This window comes from Lactuca sativa, chromosome 5 (assembly GCF_002870075.4).
Source record: "Lactuca sativa cultivar Salinas chromosome 5, Lsat_Salinas_v11, whole genome shotgun sequence".
Classification (NCBI taxonomy): domain Eukaryota; kingdom Viridiplantae; phylum Streptophyta; class Magnoliopsida; order Asterales; family Asteraceae; genus Lactuca; species Lactuca sativa.
The window spans coordinates 163881185-163904122 of NC_056627.2; the positions used below are offsets into that span (position 1 = coordinate 163881185).

General features: G+C 35.9%; 1 protein-coding gene and 1 long non-coding RNA gene across 7 annotated transcripts; both read left to right on the forward strand.

Annotated features, from left to right (window-relative positions):
* The first annotated feature begins 13217 nt into the window (after positions 1–13217).
* On the forward strand, positions 13218–18891 carry LOC111877017 (UBP1-associated protein 2A). Of its 6 annotated transcripts, none has more exons than XR_002845225.3 (4): positions 13218–14857; positions 16249–16337; positions 17493–17594; positions 18662–18891. XR_002845225.3 is itself a non-coding variant. In XM_042902630.2 (2 exons), the coding sequence occupies exon 1, from the start codon at positions 13358–13360 to the stop codon at positions 14855–14857; it is 1500 nt and encodes a 499-aa protein (XP_042758564.1). In that variant the 5' UTR covers positions 13218–13357; the 3' UTR covers positions 16249–16613. The 6 variants fall into 6 exon arrangements, 3 of the variants coding, with proteins under 3 accessions (XP_042758564.1, XP_023729337.1, XP_023729336.1); XR_002845223.3 differs by having other exon boundaries at positions 17522–17594; XR_002845224.3 differs by having other exon boundaries at positions 17525–17594.
* Positions 18892–20100: 1209 nt separating this feature from the next.
* Positions 20101–22502, forward strand: LOC111877024 (uncharacterized). The gene is made up of 3 exons (XR_008224009.1): positions 20101–20573; positions 20888–20968; positions 22322–22502. It is a non-coding gene; the product is annotated as an uncharacterized LOC111877024 (long non-coding RNA).
* Positions 22503–22938: the final 436 nt, after the last annotated feature.

A 22938-nucleotide genomic window follows, 5' to 3' on the forward strand; every position in this document is an offset into this window, starting at 1 on the left:
GTTTATGACAAATTCAAACTCATATGGACCGAACTTTCTTAATCTTGATTTCTTGCCTTATGGTAGCACAGCTGCCCACCACGTCTTCCAAGTAGTTAAGCAACTCACCCTTTCCTATCAATGTACCTTTCATTGATTAAGGTGCTTTGCCTTTTATGCGTTCAAAATGAGAACTCATAGAACTCACATGCATAATTAACTCGATTGGATTGGCACGGAAACAAAATAATGTCATCACGATAGGTTGTAAACCTCAACTCGTGTGCTAGTGATGATCGATAAGGTTTATTTGATTTGTTCTTGAAACCTTTCAAGATCATTAAGACTCCCACTGACTCCTTGACATATAAGATTCTCTTGTCAACAACCAATTCTTGACAAACAAATATTCAAGAGTTAGTGTAGCTTTTTATCAAACACTTCATAAATTGGTCCTAGTTGGTCTTTGTCTTATCCAAGACATCACAACTTTCCACATTTGATGAATGCTATAAACCTTCTTAATACTTATCACTCAATTTCACAATCTTAACTCTAAGACTTGTTTTTGGAACGAAGTATGATTGACTTCTTGATTTAACCATTTCTTCAATTCTTGAATCCTCTTCTTAGACATACAATTGTACTAAGACTCACTTAGAGGATCAATTGAGATATGGTTCTTAATCATTAAGACCCATCATAAAGCATAAAAGGTACTCTCCGTTCTTCTTAGAATGGAGAAACTTTTATCTTTCTGCCTACTTGATTCTTCTTATTCGTTCTACTATTGATTTAAACCTTTTTTTTTTCAATCAATCTAGAATTACACGTAATCTTGTAAGTATAATCACATTTACTAAACTTTAGTAAATCATAGACGAATATCTTTGTTACTCTTATGGTGGATTTGATCAACACATAACTTTGTGTACTCGATCTCCTAGTCCTTCACTTGACACTTTGTCAATGAATTAGTCTAATTTCCAAATATGAAATTTCTCATTCATCGTGCAACCAAGTTGCATGATTCCAAATTTCTGTCCAATTGAAACTTGGGCGATGAGAAACTCTCCCTATTTGGTAAATTCTCGACTTTTCCATAAACACCATAAATAAGAATCATATCCATTTGTTGTAGAAATATGCAAATACCAATTTTCATAACGATTTCATTGCAAGTAAATAAACAAATAAATAAATAAGTCAAACGAAAATTTATTTTATTTATAAAAGCAGCGGAAAACATTTGTCCTTACAATGCAAAATCCATTGAAAACTATGTATTTCAAAAGAAAATTTTCTAACAACTCTATCATAACTATCTAAGCTCAAAATCTAATCTTCAAGTCCATGCAATCAAGATCCATTCCTTGTGATTAGATTCATCTTGCTCTTTCACCAAGCTTCCTTTCTTTTCACCGATCTTGTAAAACATTCAAATGCAATCTTATTACATTATGTATTAAGAATTAATGAATAGGAACTTAATGGAGTTAGATAGTGGATTTTACCTGAAGCGCAACCATATTCTTTGACTCTCCCATCTTCTGGACTCTTCGGGCTCTTTGGGCAGACTTGTATCCAACGCCCTTTCTTTTGGCAGTAAACGCAGGTCGGTTCCCCTAGAACGTCCTCGGAAGCATGGTCGGTTGACTTTCCCAACAAATACGCTCCACTGCTTCGCCAAATCATTTCTGATTCAGCAACAATGAGCATGTAAGTTAGGTCAATGAGGTTGTCGTCATGATCCATCATATAATACTTTCTTTTGAACTCATTATATGATTCAGGAAGTGACTGCAAAACCCAATTCACAGCCAACTCATCTGGGAATGACACACCCAACATTATCAACCTATCAATGTGTGATTTCATTCCTAGAACGTGGGCACACACAGGTTTACCATCTTCATGTTTCATTTCCAATAGGGCTTTAGTGATATTGAACCTTTCAATTCTTCGATCTTGTGGGTTGGGGAGAACAATAGGAGGAGGAGGAGGAAGTGAAGCATGATTTCTCGTTCCTCGATTGAATCGTGGAATACCATCTTCATGTGGAATGCTTGTTCCATGGGATTTGGGAAGACCATAGTTGTCAAACTTTGACATCTACAAAACGGGAGAAAAACAAATTCAAGTTAGTTGATTGATTGATTCCTTAGTAAATCACCCAAATGGGATACTAAGGCTAGGACCCAACACAATATTCTACAACTCGGGAGAGGGATGCCGTAACCCTAATTGCAGAATATTTGAAGGTAAGTGAATGACGATTCACCAATTTCCACCACGAAAAACGAAAAAGAAATTTAAGTTTTAAATCTATGAAAACTCCTAGATTCTTTGAGATTCATTGAACTTTCAATGGCATGTTTAAATCTCGATATGCCCCTCTTGTTTGTGACTGGGATGCCGAGGATCACAAAGCGGGTGTGAATAACCATGCAAACTTACATGGTGCCCTCACATGTTACAGTCACCTATTCGATGTGCCGGTAAACCACACACGCTCCACCGAACTATGACAAACATTGAGTCACCCTTTGCTACCTTTGCTTAGAACCATTTAGTGTGTCGGTAAACCACACACGCTCCACTAACGTCTTCGCAAGGGCACAAAGTGTAATTTTATGGAATTGCATCAATTCACTTTTGCCTAAGTAACTAAGATTGGGAATTTTATGAAAACATTTAGTTACTTTTATACTTCATTATAATTATAATGGAAGGTTTCGTCCTATCCTACCCGTTCGGCTAACGACCCTCCACTAGTCAAGAGTGCGGTGGGTAAGAGTGAATACCCATTCAATCGCCATTTTATAGGCAATTTCCTTAAACACCCCTTATAGATTAGCTTCGTGAATGAGGCCTACTAACGGTAAGACTGAGTTTTACTCATACATATATATATATAATGTTAGACTTTTAATGTTATATATAGTATAGGGTGTATTTTACACTTTTTAAAATATTAGGTGGTTAAATTTAACAATTATACTTTTAATTCAATTAAATTGTAAACCAAAACTTTTACGGATTTATTAAACCTCTTTTAATTATACTCCTTAATTAATTAATAAAACCATAAGGGTGTGATTTGAACTTTTTCAAAACTATACTAGAGTTTTAGAATTTAACATTCCTAATTAAACTTTTAATCAACTTTTAAGTTCCAAAACTTGAGGGCAAGTTTTGAAACATTTCAACACATTAGGGTTTAAAATTTAAATATACATCAAAATTAAACAATTAATCAAAATTTAAATTCCAAAACTTGAGGGCAAGTTTTGAAACAATTCAAAACATTAGGGTTTTAACTATTTAAATTTCAAAACAACAAAACTTCTGGGTTCAAATTTAAACTATAAAACCAAAAGGGGAAAATATGAAACATTTCATAACAATAAGGATCAAATAACAAATAATCTAAATTAACATTTAATCACATAATTATCCATATTTGATTTATTTAATGATTTCTTGCAAAACAATTTATCAATTTAGTCAAAATAATTAATCAATTATCACATAAAGAAACAATTATCTTATTAATTGATAAATATCTTCAATTAGATCAAAAATATAGTCAAATATATCATAAAATTGGATTAATATTGATCTAATGTGATAAGGTAACTATCCCAAAGCAAAAACAACAAGAAATCCCGAGAGATGCTCTATCTGACGAGTTGACTCGTCGAGTCAGGCTTGGACTCGTCGAGTCTGCATGGACTCGGTGAGTTCAGCTATGGACTCGGCGAGTCCAGCCTCCAGAACATCAAAAATCGAATTTTTCAGATATACAATGCATCAATACAATTGAAACCAGTCTAGGCTCTGATACCACTGATGGGTTTTGGTCATAAGACATCCTATGTGCTCATACAAACCCTAATGCTTGGATCTAGGTTTCTCTATTGTACATGCTTTGAATCCAAGACTATAAACCCTAATTCTAGCATATGGAAATCGATATTAACATATAATTAGGTTTAAGATGTTACCTTGATTGTTATGTAGTAATAACAATCCCAATTCCTCCTTGAATTGACTTTGGAAGGCTTAGAGTCACAAGTGTCACTCCTCTAATGGCTTACAAACACCATAAGCAAGTGGAGAAGGTATAAAGAGAGAGGAGAGAGGTAGAAATTCGTCCTTAGATGCTCTAGGGATCAATTTCACGAAATCATAAGGCCTTAGGGGTCTTTATATAGGGTTGGGATTAGGGTTTCAGTCCTTATCCTTATCTAGTTACTTGCCCATCAAGCAACCATAAGATAAGCCTTGAAAATCCCTATCTCTTGGACCTTGGACGATTTTAAGGATATCCTTATCCTTGAATTCTTCCATCCTTTAACAAGGATAACCATTGCCCTATTTTGCAACTATCACATAATTACAATTCAGCCCCTCTAGTTTAATTAATTACACTTGATCACAAAATTAATTCTTAATTAATTATTGACCAATATTAATTAAACAAATATGATTTCTCCTTTAATATATTATTATTATAACATATTAATAAATCATAATAACCTCTCTCTTTATTTATTTCTCCAATCAAGTTGCTTTGGTGAAGGCAACCCAAAAGGACCATGCACCATCGAGTCAAGTACATACCAAAATAGTTATGGACTTAGACACTAATCCAACAACAAGATGTATCTTTCATTTGATACTGTCTGCGGTCTGTATTCTCTGTTTTGACCTTGCAAGATGTATCTTTCATTTGATACTGTCTGCGGTCTGTATTCTCTGTTTTGACCTTGCAAGATGTATCTTTCATTTGATACTGTCTGCGGTCTATATTCTCTGTTTTGACCTTGCAAGATGTATCTTTCATTTGATACTGTCTGCGGTCTGTAATCACTGTTTTAGACCTTACCAGTTGTACCTTTCATTTTGTACCTTCTGGGGTCTGTGTCTTCTTTTGTTAGACTGAACCAGGCGTGTCGTTCGTTCGATACCCTCCTGGAGTCTATGATTCCTTTGCCTTGGTCAGCAGTCCTCACTGCTGAGGCATATGTTATTTCCCTGACTTCTCTTGCTTTCTTTAATAATCAAATTCAGTTTTTTGATAATGATAGCGATTAAGGGAAAACTACTTTTACCACATAACTCTGTCCAGTCTTGGTAGAAGGCTGCTTTTATTAAAGAAAATATAGGATTTTCTGGAAAAAACTCTAATACACTGAAATCTCTTAAACTACTTCATTATAAGGTTATTTGAATCAAATGTCACTAAATGCTTATGAACTCACCAGCATTTGTAAAAATGCTGATACTCATTTTTCAAATAACTTGTATTCTCAGGTTAGCATTAGACAGGTACATCCCAGGAGCTGTTGATGAAGATAGCTTAGTACCATGTTGTACTTATTATATTTACTTGTATTACTTTGATGTATTGTAAAGTAACCATGTAAAACTATTACTATTAATGCAATGTTTTGTCGTACTTTGATTACTATAATGCATGTGTTGTGATACTTGACATGACGTCATCCACCCCATAACGTTTCCGCCATTCCGGTTTTGGGGTGTGACAACCTACGGGTGGATAAAAAGAACGTCAAAAACGGAACTCGTATGAAAAAGATACGAATTTTCGAAGTTTTTAAATAAAAATAAATAAAAAATCCAAGGATTATCTGAAGAGTACGCCCAGTGTACTTTGCTTTGTACACCCAGCATACTTCGCACATGCAGGGTCAGAAGTCGGCCACGTACTCCTCTCTTCGCACGAGGCACACGTATTGGATAAGACAACCGCGTCCGAGCCCGAGTTTCGATCTGATGACACATCGCATGTACGCCCCACGTAGATGGCCGCCTCGCAGTACGCCCAACGTACAAAGGACTTACGCCCAACGTAGTCAGCAGCTTCGGTCCCCTATAAATAGAGACCGAGGGTCTCCGGTTTGATGTTACATTCTCTTATATCTCTCACTCTCTAAACCCCTTTTACCCACTTTTAACACCCTGAAGCTCTGATATCATTCCCGACACCCGAAGCAAGCCCTGTCGCTCCGAAGTTCCCGAGAAAATTATATTTTCAAGTCGAAACTCTACCCGAGTAAGGCTGGTTTTCAACTAAAATTCCCGATTTCGTCACAAAAAAGTCATAATTAGAGTCGAAGTGCTGCCCAAATTATCATTTATTCCTTCGGTTATTTAACAATGAGTTCAATATATAGGAACAATTGTATGTTATGTGTTATATGTTCGATGTGCTTTCTCTTGTTATTATGATAATGAGATATACCTTAGACCACGAAGTGTATGGCATAAGCATCACTTGGGTACAGGTATGTATCCTTTGGCAGTGTAGAGCATGTCTCGTAAGAGAATGACTTCTACCATTTTGGCATTGGCAGAAGGCTAGGCAGGACTGAAAGCCTATAATTTGCTAGCCAAAATGTTTATTCAGAAATTGATTATTTTTCCATGCCATATGGGCAAAAGTCTTATTGATGTATATCAAGTATTGAAATTGTTATGTCTCATTGATTGTATATCTTTGAATCAGCTTATTCGTTGATATGGAAAGCATGTCATATGATACTCATCTACCTTTGTTGTTCTTTGTACCTCTTTGCTTCTGTCATATTGATATGTATATGACATAGCGTTATATTGTATATATTATTGAACTCACTAAGCGTCACCGCTTACCCCTCTCATTGTTTAACAATTGTAGGTAAAAATAGCATCTAGTTTAGTCATATACTGTTGGAAGATTTAGAATAGTTTATACTATTACTTTTGTACTTGGGTTTACGTTTATATAAAAGCTTTAGTATCCCGGGTAGTTATGTAATATACTAAAACTTTGTCGGTTTGTATCCAGTCTTTTGTAATCAAAGTATCAATGTAAAATATTATTTTTGAATATGCACGTAGCATGTTTTGGAGTAACGATGTTTTTAGAAATACGAAAGTTTAGAAAGAGGTTGTTTCAACTAATGACTAAGACCTGAAATCAGAACATAAAGGTCTATCCCTAGATAATCCTCCAAAGCTTGCCAATTGCCCACTTATGGCCCAAATTTCCAAATTGGGCCCAAGTTCCTCTAATGGGCTTTACCCTAAAGCCCAACATAAACATAGCTCAAACCTGATTTCATTTGGTCCACTAAAGCCCAAAGCAACACGATCCACGAAGATGGCCCAAGGAAAGCCCACAGTTGATCGAACGTTGGGCGTTCCCTTGTGGAACGTTGGGCGTTCATCAACAGTCAACAGGTCGCGAACCCCAGCCCGAACGTTGGGCGTTCCTTGACCTAACGCTTGACATTTGCACTCTAAATCCCAAAAGCGGACATTAAGCACTTAATGCTTAAATCCACACGACCAAAACATAGATCCAATTCTTAATGAACATCTATAACAATGAAGCCACTGACTTGGTGGCTTTGCATGCCCCAAAAGGCCCCAACTTCAAGATATAGCATTCAACTTCCATAAAAAGGGCTTAATTTCATGCACGAGACTTCTACAACTCCAAAGATGCAAACTTTATGAATCTAAAGCATCATAAACGCCAAGAGAAGCAACTCAAAGCTTATGGGGTGATCATAGCTACAATATCTCAACCATGGGACCAAAAAGGGACTAAAATCCATAAAAACTTAGATCTAAGCTTCTAATGAGCAAGGTTAGAGCTTTATACCTCAAATGTCCTGGAAATGAAGCAGAGAACCAAGATCTAAACGCTCCTTCTTGAACCACCACCTTACACCAAGCTTCTCTCCCTTTAATGAACTTCAAACACTCACCAAAACACTCACAATGAGCTCACAACACCCAAAAGCCTCTAAGGTTTCGAGATTAGGGATTGAGGCTATGGAGGCTTGTAAATGAGGCTAACACCTGGGACTTCAGGTGTTTAGATAGGTCTTAAACACTAAAAATTAGGGTTTGAGTTCCACGCGTTAACACGCTGCGTTCCCTAAGGGGAACGCCCCGCCTTCGAGCTCCGCCTCCAAAATCCAATCATGGCAAGAATGGTCCTTCCTCTCTCATAATACTAGCAAAACAAAGCCAAAGAGCAATAACTTAATATATAAGGGACAAAAAATGAATACTTGGATCGAGCGTTATAATCAATTGATTGCATGTGGCATAACTATCATTATTGCCCTCATTTCATTGAAAAGGTATATAATCTTTTTGCTTAATCGTCCAAATTAAAAAAATAGTTGACAAACATAATGTAATCTATGTTTTTGATGTAGCTTAGTGATTTGAGAAGAATGATGCTTGTTTGGTGATGGATCCTCTAAGTTGGTATAAAGTATAGTAGATTTCAAGTATATGTAAAATAAAAAAGGTGACATGGGTAAAGATTATGAAGCTGGATTATGATAGCCGCGAATTATTGACTCTGCATCGGAGAGTCTGGGTTTCGTATTGGGGCGGGGTGCGCCAAGTTCTGATGGAGGAGGCTCATAAGTCGAGATTCTCCATCCATCCCGGGGTGACGAAGATGTATAAGGATCTTTGCCCTGATTATTGGTGGCCCTACATGAACTGTGATATAACATGGTTTGTAGAGCGGTGCTTGACTTGCAGGAAAGTCAAGGCCGAGCATCAACAACCTCACGACAAAATGCAGCCGTTAGAGATTACCGTATGGAAATAGGAAAACATCACCATGGATTTTATCACAAAGCTTCTCAGGACTGCGCCCATAGTGGATTCTATCTGGGTCATTGTGGATCGATTGACCAAGAGCGCGCATTTCATCCCGATCTAGGAGAGTATATCTACAGATAAGTCAGTTGGGATTTATGTTCAAGAGGTGGTGACACGTCATAGGGTGCCAATATCGGTGGTTTCAAATCGGGATGTTTGTTTTACTTTCATGTTTTGGAAGCGGTTTCATGACGAGATGGACACTCGTCTCCATTTAAGTACATCATTTCTTTTGTAGATCGATGGACAGAGTGAGCGGACCATTTAGACTCTTGAGGACATGCTGCATGCGTGTGTATTGGATTTTGGTGGGAGTTTGGATACATATCTTCCCTTAGCGGATTTTTTTATAACAATAGTTATCACGCTAGCATTGATCGACCTCCTTTCGAGATGCTCTACGAGATAAAATGCAGGACCTCGATTTGTTGGGGCGAGATCGGTCAGCGAGTCATGGGGAGTACTTGTATTAATTGCATATTGTATGTATTTCTTCGGTGTTATTTCTTTAACTAAAAAGTTGGACTTTTAATTTGAATTTGATTGTCAACAAAATGCTTAAAATCATTATATAACAAATAAATTAAAAATCCATAATTATTAATTTGTAACATTGATCAATAAATATGACTAAAAACAATGACATGAAAAATCAATATAAAGGAATCGAAGTTAAAATTTTTGGTTTTCATATATATAGTAATTATTTATTATCCATTTAGATCAATTAATTATCTAAATTATTATATAAAAATGTTGTTTTGTCACACCCCAAAACCGGAACGGGTGAAACGTTCTGGGGTGGATGACGTCATGTCAAGTATTACAACATATGCAATATAGTAATCAAAGTACAACAACCATTGCATTAATAGTAATAATTTTACATAGATTACATTGCATAGAAACATCAAAGTAATACAGAAACTAATATAGATGCAGCTTGGTTCTAGGCTGGCTTCACAAAAGCTCACGGGATGTACCTGTCTATTGCTGACCTGAGAATACAAGTTATTTTGAAAGCGAGTATTAGCATTTTTATAAATGCTGGTGAGTTCATAAGTATTTAGTGTCATCTGTGTAAGTAAACATTTTATTCAAAATGACTTTATGAAAAGTAGTAGTTTAGAATCTACAATGTATTAGCGTCCTTTCCAGAAAATCCTATATTTTCTAAATAAAAACAGTCTTCTACCAAGACTCGACAAAGTTATGTTGTAAAAAGTAATTTTCCCTTAAACACTATCATTACCAAAATACGGTATTTGACTTTAAAGAGAGTAGGAGAATATCACTAGTAGAATACTAGGGGAAAATAACATATGCCTCAGCAGAAATACTGTTAAGGCAAAATAAATCATAGACTCCAAGAGAGTATCGAATGAATGATACGCCTGGCTCAGTCTAACAAAAGGAACCACAGACCCCAGACGGTATCAAATGTACAATACGGCTAGCAAGGTCTAAAACAAAGAAACACAGACCCCAGACAATATCAAATGAAAGATACAGCTAGCAAGGTTTAAAACAGAGAAACACAGACCCCAGACAGTATCAACTGAAATATACAACTAGCAAGGTCTAAAACAGAGAAACACAGACCCCAGACAATATCAAATGAAAGATACAGCTAGCAAGGTCTAAAACACAGGGAAATCCTAAGAGTGTTGTTTCAAGAATACAATGTTAATTCTCGTTACCTTAAGGCCATGAATTATAAGGTAAACATGGAGATACTCGTAACCATACTGATAGACACTAGAGTACTTGACGCCCTGCAAGCGTCGGAATAAATATGACATTTGTCACCCCTTGGATTGGTAGGCCGTGGACTGTAGCTAGCAGTCAGGGTGCGGGAGTGTCAGTCTCGTATAGATCTATACACACAATGCCCGCTCTCCCTACAGGAGACTATGGTTACCAACTCAACGACGGGGAGATCCGTGTCTTGAAGATGCATCTCGTAATCTGAGTTCTATTAGAGGCGCTGGAGAAATGATATAGACTCGCGTATGAACCGACTCTTGTGGAATTCTCGTACTAGAAAGAGTGAATAGAGCTTCCTAACTATTCTTATAATAGTTACTAGTGTCCCTGATCTACGAGTGACGAGTGGGAGGATGCCCTTGCTACCTAAGGAACATGAACTGGCCGATGTAAACCTTTATGTCTATACATGTAAACCTTTAGAAATCCTTGAAAATCTTTCATAATCAAGTTTTGAATATAACTTTGATAAAACAATATAAGTAAAGAAAAACCTTTGTTTAAAATACTGCTGTAACTGGTTTTGAAGTAAAACATACAACGCGAGAGACACTTTGAAAAAAGATTTAAACAAGTAAAGACGTTTTGGAAAACCATTTATAGTATCATACTTGGTAAAACAGCTGAAAGTGTAATAAATCCTTGTGCATGCGGGTTATTAATCACATATGATTGATATGATAATTGGCATGTTTTACTTGTATTCCCCCCCCCACCCCACAAAAGCATGTAAAAACATTTAAAAGGTTAACTCAAAGGTATGAACTCACCTGTTGTAAGTGGATCGGGCGGAGGTGTCGGTTGGGTGCTCGGTGTCAAGTGAAGACTTGAACACACTTAGTGACCTATTAACATATGATGACATATGTTTACATACAATTAGTAATTATAATACTAATTAAACACGTATACGCATCCTAATGAGCGGAAAACACTTTGGTCAAGTGCTAGGAGTGTCCCGGGTAACATCTAAGGGAGTGTATGGCCTAGATAGGGAGTTTACTCTTCAAGGGTAAACTCTTTATAGAGTTTACGGCCGTAAACTCATGGTGGGGGTGTTCTAGGATGCTAAATGGTCTTATCTCACTCATAGAATTAGGTTAGGCTCAAATCTAGGGCTTATGAAGGGTTTAAGGCCTCACATGGACCATTTTTGGGAGTTTACGGCCCTAAACAAGGAGTTTACGGTCGTAAGATCCTATATGTTCATTCCTTTTGTGTTTTGAGGTCTTAAATGGTAGGAAATAAAGTTCTGTGCATTTTTCCAAGTCAAATGAAGAAGTTAGGGCATCATTTGGGCACTTTTTGGGAGTTTACGGCCCATGGAACAATCCTAGGGGGGTTTACGGCCGTAAACTCCTATGTCCAATGATTCTTTGATGTTTAATGCCTTTACTTCAATGGTGGTTGCTTCTAGACATTTTCCAAGGTCATAGGAGGTGTTTGAGGGCATTTCTAACACCTTAAAGGGTGTTCACGACCTATGAAGAGGGGTTTATGGTCCAAGAGTGTTCTTGGGCCGTAAACTCATGTTTACTCTCCATATCATAACGTTTTGGTGTTCTAAGCTCGAAGGTGTAAGTCCACAAGTCATATCTAAGCCCTAGGGGTAGTTTAGAGGGGTTTTAGGGCTTAAAAACCCCACTTAAGGGTGTTCACGGTCCAAGAGTGTTCTTGGGCCGTAAACACATAATTTTGCCCCTATTTGATGTCTTAAACACGAATTTGCATGTTAACTAAGCTATACAATAAGTTATGATAGATTACTTACTAGTTTGGGGCTCGAAACGGGCGTTTTGGCTCGAAAACAAGTTGTAGAGAGAGAGAGTGTAGAGAGAGGGTGGAAAGAGTGTGAATGGAGTCCACTCCCCCTTTTATAGGGGTTGAGCTTGTGACTCAGTGGAAATCTATCCGATACTGCCGTTAAACGGGGCTTTTGGTCACACCCGATTAAATGGTCGTATTTTGACTTGGTTGAAACTAAAATTTTTCAAGAGATTAATGAGGGTGTTTCTAATTTGTTTCAACCCTCACTAAGTGATTATAAAAGTCCCAAATTAATTAACCAATCAAAAAGGTTAACAGACAGATTAATAAAACGAGACTTATTAACGGAAGGAGGGGTTAAAAATCTCTTTATCTAATAAATGAATAGGATTAATCTCATTCCACCATGTTGTCAACTATTAAATCAATAATATGCCACATGTCATTGTTTTGGTTCTTCAATTTGAAATTCATTTTCCAACTCATATTCATAAATACTCATAAATTCTTATATGGTAACAAAATATATCAAAATATGTCAATATTACTCACCGCATCTATCCCTCGATTAAATGATATTTACCAAATTTGATTACATGTTTACATTTTTCTTTTATAATTCCCTATTTTTTTTTAATAATATATGTTTATTTTAACAACTTAATTTTCTGATTTATAAATTTTGGATTGTCACATGTTTGAGAGCAATATAATTATTTTATATAATCAGTTAGATGTAAAATCAAACCATAAATTTTAATAAAATTTAACTCACTTAAAACTTTTAATTAAATCAACTTCTAATCCGATTAATTATAATTCAATTCACGACTATCAAATCATCTTTTAATAAAAATAAAGCTTTGGGATTTTTTTTTATAAATTATTTTATTTTTTAAAAAGAAAACTATTAAAAATATTAAAAATATAAAGGGTACGTAGAATATACTTTGGTCTTATTTAAAAGATTGGAGATAGATGCACCATGCGGTGACGAAACACGTGCCCTTATATCTGTAATCAATTTATAACCCTAATCCCCTCAATCGGGTGAGGCTCGTACCTCTGAAACCCTAGCCACCACCCAACTCTCAACCCCCAAAGAAAGAAACCCTAAACCGATTCTTATCGTCCAACCACCATGGCCAAGAAGCGAAAGTCTCGTGCTTCACAACCTTCCGTGGAAGAACCAGTACCTAAGGAGGAGCCTCAAGAGCAGATCATTGAACCACAACAGCAACAGGAAACTATCGCCAATAATGATGTCGTTAAAGAGGAGGAGCTAGAGCAAGAAGCTGACGAAATCGCTCATAATCTGGAGGAGAATAAAGTAAAAGGTGAACAAGAAGAAGAAGAAGAAGGAGAAGAAGAGGATGAAGAAGATCCTCAGGACGATGACGAAGAAGAAGAAAGCGAAGAGGAAGCCACCGTAAACGACGTCAAGGTCGAAACCAACGGCGATGGAGGAGAAGAAACCGAGGATTTGGAGGACGAACCCGTAGAGAACCTTCTCGAGCCGTTCTCAAAGGAACAATTAGTCTTACTGCTCAAGGAGGCCGTTGCAAAGCACCCTGATCTGATTGAAAGCGTTCAGAAGATCGCTGATGCGGACCCTGCCCACAGGAAGATATTTGTGCATGGTCTAGGTTGGGATACCAACGCTGAGATTCTAACGAGCGAGTTTGGCAAGTATGGCGAGATCGAAGATTGTAAGGCTGTGGTAGATAAGGTCACCGGAAAATCTAAAGGCTATGCTTTTATACTCTTCAAACACAGGGCCGGAGCTCAGAAAGCTTTGAGGGAACCTCAGAAGAAGATCGGGAACCGCATGACCTCATGTCAGTTGGCTTCTGCTGGTCCAATCCCAGCCCCTCCACCAACAGTCCCTCCGGTGTCAGAGTACACTCAAAGGAAAATATTTGTGAGCAATGTTTCTGCGGAGATCGATCCTCAGAAGCTTTTAGAGTTCTTTTCTAAATATGGAGAGGTTGAGGATGGGCCATTGGGATTAGATAAGCAGACTGGAAAGCCTAGAGGGTTTGCTCTCTTCGTCTATAAGAGTGTGGAAAGTGCAAAAAAGGCTCTGGAAGAGCCCCACAAGGTCTTTGAAGGGCACAATTTGAATTGCCAAAAGGCTGTTGATGGTCCGAAGCCAAACAAGCCTTACTTTCAACAACAACATCAGCATCACAACCACCATCAACATCACAACCAGCATCAGCATCAACAGTATGGTGGTGGTGGTGGTGGTCATCATTACCCTTCAAAAAAGGGCAAGTACAACAACTCAGGTGGCGGTGGTGGTGGTGGTGGTGCAGGACAGGGTCATTTGATGGCACCTTCTGGACCGTCAGTGGGTGGTTACAACCCTGCTGTTCCTCCGGCATTGACTCCTGCTTTGGGGCAGGCGTTGACTGCACTTCTTGCGACTCAGGGAGCTGGACTCGGGAATCTTTTAGGACTTGGTGGACCTCCGCAGGGGATGCCGCCACCGATGAACAATCCTGGATATGGAAACCAGGCAGGTGGGAGCTACGGTGGTCAACCAGGGATGCAGGGTGGTTACCCTAATCCACAGCTTGGTCAAGGAGGCAACAGGCCCCCACAAGGTGGTGCACCTTACATGGGCCATGGTCACTAGGTGAGCCTAGAAACTGCTCTCTTTTCATCATCTGGTTTACTTAAAATTTGTCGTGTTTGTGCAAAATGTTACTGATTTAACATGTCTCTTCCAAAAAGAGAATGCCACACAAAATTTCTTGCGCATTAATGTCTTTTTAAAAATTTCTACATTCTCCTGAGTTTTTTTAAGCAGTCTTCTTCTAGCTTTCCACAATTGATTGACGTCTTATAATATTTTTGTCTTGACGGGTTTTCATCTAGGAATTTCGAAAAAGAAATATGAAACTTAAAAAATCTAGTTTTTTATGTCAAAAAAGATATGTCTTCTTCTAGTTATTTATGGTCCTTGAAAACGCAAGTGTAGGACTTAATTTCATATAGTCACCTGCTTTTTTCTATTAACAAGCAAGTCTGTATGACTTATTTCTTATGCGTTTAGTTTACCGATAATCTTATAAATAACTTGCTGTTAATCACTAACACTTGCTTTATCATCTTCTATTTGTGCTTTTCATAGTAACTCCATGTGGGAAGAAAGATGAATTCTCAATTCAGTCATTTGTTGCAGTAACTTTTGATTGAAGTCCCATGCATTGCAGTTAGCTGCTATTTCCTTTCGACTTGATGGACTTAATGGGGCCTAACTTTTTACAAATTTGCCCTCTTTTCTCCAATATTATTTAAAATCATCTATATAACACTTGATGGAAAAAAGAGAAGACATTTCCATGATATATGAAGATTATGTGTATACTTGTATTTGTTTTAAGAGCATAACTACATAGTGTTTTCGGTTTTCACACCTGCATATTTAAACTTTTGTTTGGCAACTATTATTATATTTGAAGAAATGTTTTTTTTTTTTTTTTATATATGAGTTTTTGGACAAGTAATAAAGTCATGAATATGATGGTTTTTCAGTTTTTTCAGTTAAAGCAAAGAGTTTTCAGCTGGGAATCTTTTTTTTTTCTGAAATAAAGATTTTTTTTTATAATGCAAATATTTATTGTGCAGATTCCATTCCATTCCATCATGTTTTTGTTTTGGACTCCTGCTGATTCTTCTCAAGTTCCGGCATGCAAATGAAGTGTTTTCTTTCTAATATTTATGTTGTAGCAAAAAAGTAACCATTTGCTTAAAGAGCAGAATCGTTAAACCTGTATTTCCCTATTTTCAGTTACAATTACTAGTATTTTGAAACATGTAGTAGTATTTCTTTCACTTTTATTAATTATGCTTCTAAAAAATGTTTGACTTTAACTCTCATAACTAGTTTTAATTGCACGTATGGTTGTATACATACCTTTTTTTATTAATTGTTTTTTTTAAACTATGATTGCAAATGGGGTGTTGGTTATTATTTGGCTTACTTTTTGTTGGCTACTTTTTCTTTATGCTTGTTGTGGTTAGCTTGGCCTTCAAATTCAACTGGTGAATTAAATCAGTTTATGCAAAGGCAAAGAAGGTGAAGCACCTGAGACCTCATTTATGGATTTCAGGTATTTTCCCAACTTAATCCCCAATTGGGGGATTGGAATTATTGATTCCGATTCTGAACATACACTTCACACTTTAAAATGCTTAAAATTACTATTTTAACCCTGGAATTTCACTTGTAAACCTCTCCATCTGCTTGCCCTTTTCTTTCTCATGAATGCAGATGATTTTTGTTTTATCTCAATCCTGTCAAGTGTGTTGTAGAATTCAATTTCTGTATATTCTATATTCTTTGAACCACATCTTTTTTTAATGGAAAATGGATATTGGTTTTTTAACTCCGTGAAGTAGGATGTGTTGAAATGTTTCTCATCTGCTTTCAATTATTTTTTCAAGGATGACTTATTTCAAGTGTTGTTCAATCTACATTCTTGGTTTTGGATGTTATCCTATATGCAAATTAACAACATTAAAAAATTATTATGAAATTAAACAGAAGTTGACAATTATGATGGCTTTTTAACTTTTTTTGGAAAATATTTTAGGAGAAAAGTATATTTTCTTAACTATTTGCAATTAAACGACAAATTCAGAAAATTTGAATTTTCTAACTACTTTCCCATTTCTTTTTCTCACATCTTTTCGTAATCTTCATTTTTTGATAAACATTTTTTCTTCTTCTCTTCTAATTCTATTCAATGTATGTCCAAGAGAGTAGCTAGTTTGAAACTAATGAACAAATTTGAAAATGATGAACTACATATGAATTTATGAACCTAGAAAAAAAGGATACAAATTTCGAACTACCTTTTCAGATAAAGCAATTTGCTTTACTTTTTTCGGAAACATGTGGTAAATGGATGAAGCATCAATGTAATTTTTTTCTTTTAGCATCTTGCTTTCAGTTTTTCCTGTTACAACATATTACTCAAAAAACTATGTAGTTATAATAACAATGTGAGTGATTTTCATTGTTATAATTTTTTAACAACATTAAACCTCAAGTAGAGTGGTATATGAAAAATTTTCAGTGTGCTCTAAAAGTTGAATGCTATTCTCTCAATTTTATTCTTACAAAATTTGTCATGATTTTGGTTTCTTGGTGGTCATCTTTAAATGAATATAATCTGTAAGTATTCAAATGGTTTCTTAAAAAAATGTTGAGAATTGGGGTTCTGGAAAATCATTTTTTTTTTTTTTTTTTTTTTTTTTTTGAGTTTTGATGTACATGGCATGGCATTGGCAGCAGAATATCTGTATCTGTAGCTGAAGAAAGGTTAATATTTGGAGCCTTACACTTTGAAGACTACTGAAAAGAGGTATGTTAAGTTTATGATCTTAAGGACTTGGAATTCAAGATTCCATTCCCATTACCAATATTCTGTTGGAATTCGAATCCATTTTTCTCTCTATTAACCACACCAAAATATCCTCTTTATATATTATATTGAAATACACTTACAATAAACAAGTATTTCAACATATACAAATTTTCATTACTTGTATAATTTTTTTACAAATCATACTACCCTTGTCATTTTTGGGATGACTGACTATGGTGGACTGGAGAAAAAAAGGTAGTTGATGATTGGAGGTTGGAGTATGAATATGTATTTTTTTTTTTTAATGATAATAGTAGTTACACTACACAACTAAAACTTGTAAATTGTAATAGCCAAAATCTCGATTTTTTTATTTAGAATCTGCGACATATATTTTCTTTACGGCTTAAAAAATCGTGACTCAGTTAAAAGCTTTTTATTGTGTTTCTCAAGTTCTCAACATATGAATGTCTGGATTTTTGAAACGTAATTACCAAAATACTGTAAACTTGTGTGACCTGATTATTCGTTTAAAATAAATTCTAAAAAAAAAACAGATCCCACCATTTACCGGATGCCATCTCCTTACAAACTCCAAAGCAATTTTACATCGATTTTAAAGCGTAATAATCTATTTTGTCTACACGTCTAGTATTAATTGATTTCGTTCAAACTTAATCCCTTTAGCCTTTTTGTTATGTACGAGTGTATTATTTATTATTCAAAGTTCAAACACCCATCCTTTATAGTGATATGAAAAAAGAGTTTTTAAAAACAGTGTTTAGATAAGTTATGCGGTTTGGTAACAAAATGTTATAAGTTTTAGTATTTGGTAAAACGACAAACAAAGCCTAAATAAAGTTACGGGACAAATATAAGTCGCATGGAGTTTTTGATAAGTTAAAAGGAGCAACTCATCAAAAATAATTTATCAGAGGTGTGAGCACTTTTAAAAATATATATCCAAACACTTGTTTTGGGTTATATTGGTGTGGAAGTGTAATAAGTTAAAAAAAAAAATATTTTATCGTGAGAGGAGATTTTAACAGTGGCTGTTGTGATAGGCCTACACCACCGCTGCTGAAAACAGGCGGCTAGCGGCTGGGTAATCAACGGTGGAAAAGGGATGCCATGGGAAGGAGATGGTCGGCAAGAAAAAAGGTTGAAGGTTGGTTAATATAGTATTTATGGTAGGTGATGTAATTTTGAACGTATGTAATTTGTCATTGTCATGTCAAAAACGCTTGTCTTGTGTGGGAATGGAAGACTAATAATAATAACATATTTTTCTGAAGTGAGAAATTATACATTTAAATTCTTTATCTAAAACGGCTTAAAAGTTTGAAAGGTATTGAAATATATATACTAGGTGTGTGAGACCTATGTATTACATGGGGTTTATTTTAAATATAAAAGTCTGAACATTTGAAAAGTTCGAATTTATAAGAAAAATAAGAAAACATTGAATTATAAAATCTAAAGTGTTTTTCTCTAAATTTAAACAAATAATTTAGATAAATAAATAAAAGAAATTAATGAAATTTTAATTTAGTAATTTTGAAATTAAAAGGAAAATTTATTAAGGAAACTAATATGCATTTATTATTGCATTTAAATTTAAATACTATATGGAATAAATAAAATAGAAAAACTATAAAATAACATGTAATAAAAATTAATTTAAAATAACTATAAAATAACATTTAGTGTGACAAGGACAATTTTTTTTTTCATTTGTTAGAGTATATATATATATATATATATATATATATATATATATATATATATATATATATATATATATATATATAGGTTCATTTGAGACCACGATATTTTTTGAGTCGGGAAGACGCAATCCTAGGCACTCATTTTATAGATAAAAAAACATTTTTAAAATGCAAAATAATTGACAATTTTCGAAACTTTTTTAAAAAAATATTATTTTCGTCATTTATGTTTTCCAAAAAAATATAACAAAAAAATAAAAAAATTACAGTTTTTTTTTGAAATATCTGTGAAATATTCTAGTAGAATATTAGATATTTACATATCTGACAAATCTAGTAGAGTATTATAATATTCTAACATTCTAAAACCACATTAAAATATTTACAGTGTAATATTCTATTAGAATATTTCACGTATTTAAAAAAAACGGTAATTTTTATTTAATTATTATTATTATTATTATTATTATTATTATTATTATTATTATTAGGTAAATAAAATGATGAAAATAATAATTAAAAAAAGAATTTTCAGATTTTCCCTTTTATTTTGCATTTTAAAATTATTTTTAGATTGCGTCTCATAGTCTCATAAAATTAACATGACATCAAATAAACCTATATATATATATATATATATATATATATATATATATATATATATATATATATATATATATATATATATATATATATATATATATATATATATATATATATATATATATATATTTGGAAGGTACTCATTTACACTTCAGCATGCTTTTCACCTACAGACGGATGGTAAAAGTGAGATCCAGACATTGGAAGATATGTTGCAGGAATGTGTTTTGGATTTCGGCGGTAGTTGGGATATGTATCTTACGTTAGCGGAATTTTCGTATAGCAATAATTATCATGCCAACATCGGTCGACCTCCTTTTGAGATGTTCTGTGGGAGGAAGTGTAGGACCCCGATATGTTGGGGTGAGGTCATTTAGCGGGTCATAAGGAGTATCGATGTAGTACTCAAGATGAGTGAGATGATTCAGCAGGTTCGGGGTAGACTGCAGACAACGCAGAGTCGGCAGAAGAGTTATGCAGACAAATGCCGGTCAGACTTGCAATTTCAGGTCAGGGATATGGTTCTCCTGAAGGTGTCACCTTGGAAAAGTATCATCCAATTTAGAAAGAGGGACAAGCTGGGCCCCGGGTACATCGGTCCTTTCAGGGTTTTGGCCCGGGTGGGTCATGAAACGCCTAGTTCCTGGTATGTATTTAATTAAAGATATATTCATTTTTGTATAATAAAAGCGACGAGTTGGAGGCCCCAAACTCGTTGAGTAGGAATGGAAATTGGACACGGGTTATAAAGTCTACTTGATGAGTTGAGAGCCTTAACTTGACGAGTAGGCTAGCAGGGGTGAAACCCTAATTTCGGGGTTTCGCACTCTATTTAAGCATCTTAATCCCCTCATGCTAGCCTCATTTCTAGCCTCCAAGTCCCAAACCCTAAACTCAGAAACCCTAATGCATTTGTGAGCTTGTGAGCCATTTTTTAGTGAAGTTTTGTGTGTGTTGAAGCTTGTGAAGGAAGGAGAAGCTTGGGGATTCAAGAAGAAGTTAGTAGATTTAGAGACTCCATTTCATTCTCATCATTTCCTGGTAAGCCAGTCTCAAACTTGTTGAGTAACTTCTTAGATCTCCTTATTATCTTTTTATTGGGTTTTTGGTCCAACAAACATGATCTTTGGGAAATGGACGTCCCAAGTGAGTAGATCTTCAGATCTAGAACCTTGAAGGGCTCTCATGGCATAAAAGTGCAAACTTTATGGCCATTGAAGCCCCATGCAAGCTTTAGGATGTCATTTTGGCCTTTTAAGCTCCAAAAGGCCACGCAGGGAGAGAAAGATGGAAGCTTTACGTGTTCTTGTAGTGTCTAGAGTCTAGATCTCAGTTTATATGCCTTGGTTTAGAGTATTGATGGCGTTTGGATCAAGATCTAGGTCTTAAAGAATTAGGGTTTGAGCTAAACCCATTATGTAAGGCTATTAACGGGTAAAGTTGGAAACTTTACCCTTTTAAGGACATTTTCAGTGTATATGTGAAGTATGAAGCTCATATCTGAAGATTAGGTGCTTAATCCATTAAGATGAAGCAACAGACTAAAGAACTCGGCGAGAACATAGGGGGACTCGACGAGTTAGAACGATTTGTCCCGATTCTGTAAAGTGCAGAACTCGATGAGTCTATGGAGGGACTCGACGAGTTGACTCGTTTTATCACGTTTCTGCTGAGCATGGAAACTCTACGAGTCAGAGGGATGACTCGACGAGTTGAGTCAACTCGGGGTGTTGACTTTGACTGGACGTTGATTTTGATCTTGACCTTGATTTTGACTAAGGTTGACTCGTGAAGGGGTCTTGAGTATAGAATGGTATCTAAGGGGTTGTTTTTGTATAGGGCGTGAGTAGATCCGGTTGCAGGAGCATAGATGTTTCAACTATTTCACCCGACATTTGATGTGAGTTTCCTCCTGTATGAACGGGTCGAAGGCACCAATGCCGGCCCGTATATGTATGCTAGTATGTTCCGGGCTTAGGTCCGATGCCGGGGGTAGCCCGATCTAGGTTTATATGATTCCGGACTTCGGTCCGATGCCGGGGAAAAGCCTGAGGAATGTTTGTATGCTTGATGTCTTCGTGATTCTTGCATGTGCTTGTTTATATGTCTCGGACTTCGGTACGATGTCGGGGTAAGCCCGAGGAATGCTTATATGTTTTCGGATTTCGGTACGATGCCGGGCGGTGCTCGAGGAATGTTTATATGTTTATGTTATATGCATTGTTGATATGTTTATATGTATACCAGATTTCGGTTCAATGCCGGGCGGGGCCCGATGTAGCGGGCAAGGCCCAATGTATGTTATTATGTGATTATATGATTATGTGTATGGTATGTGGTAGTTTGGGGAGACTCACTAAACTTCGTGCTTACAGTTTTTAGTTTTTGTTTCAGGTACTTCCGGTAGCAAAGGGAAGAGCTCGGGATGATTGCAGTGCGGACCATTTATTTAGCCTGTGATGTTTATATACTCTGATATATTTGACAGATGTTTATGATATTTTGAGATACATGGCTTACGATTTTTATATGATGTTTGATAACTATGGTTTTCTTAATGATTAAAAATTAAAATTTTGACACGTATTTTTGGATGTTTCTGGTCGAGTGGCTTATCGCTTGGATCTTCCCGAGGAGCTCAGTCAGATCCATAGCACGTTTCACGTCTCTCAACTCCAGAAATGTTTGGTTGATGATTCCGCAGTGGTTCCATTGGAGAATATTCAGGTAGATGACCGCTTGAACTATATCAAGAGACCAGTAGCGATCCTTGACCGAAAGACGAAAACCTTGAGGAACAAGGTTGTTGAGTTGGTGAAAGTGCAATGGCAGCACCACAACGGTTCTTAGTGGATGTGGGAGCCTGAGGAAGAAATGAGGGAGCATTACCCCTAGTTATTTGCGACAATAGACTACAAGGACAAAGTTTGATTCAAGTGGGGGAGAGTTGTAATGCCTAGAATTGTCAGGTAAAAACCTTACATTAAACTTCTTTTACCTATGGATTAGAC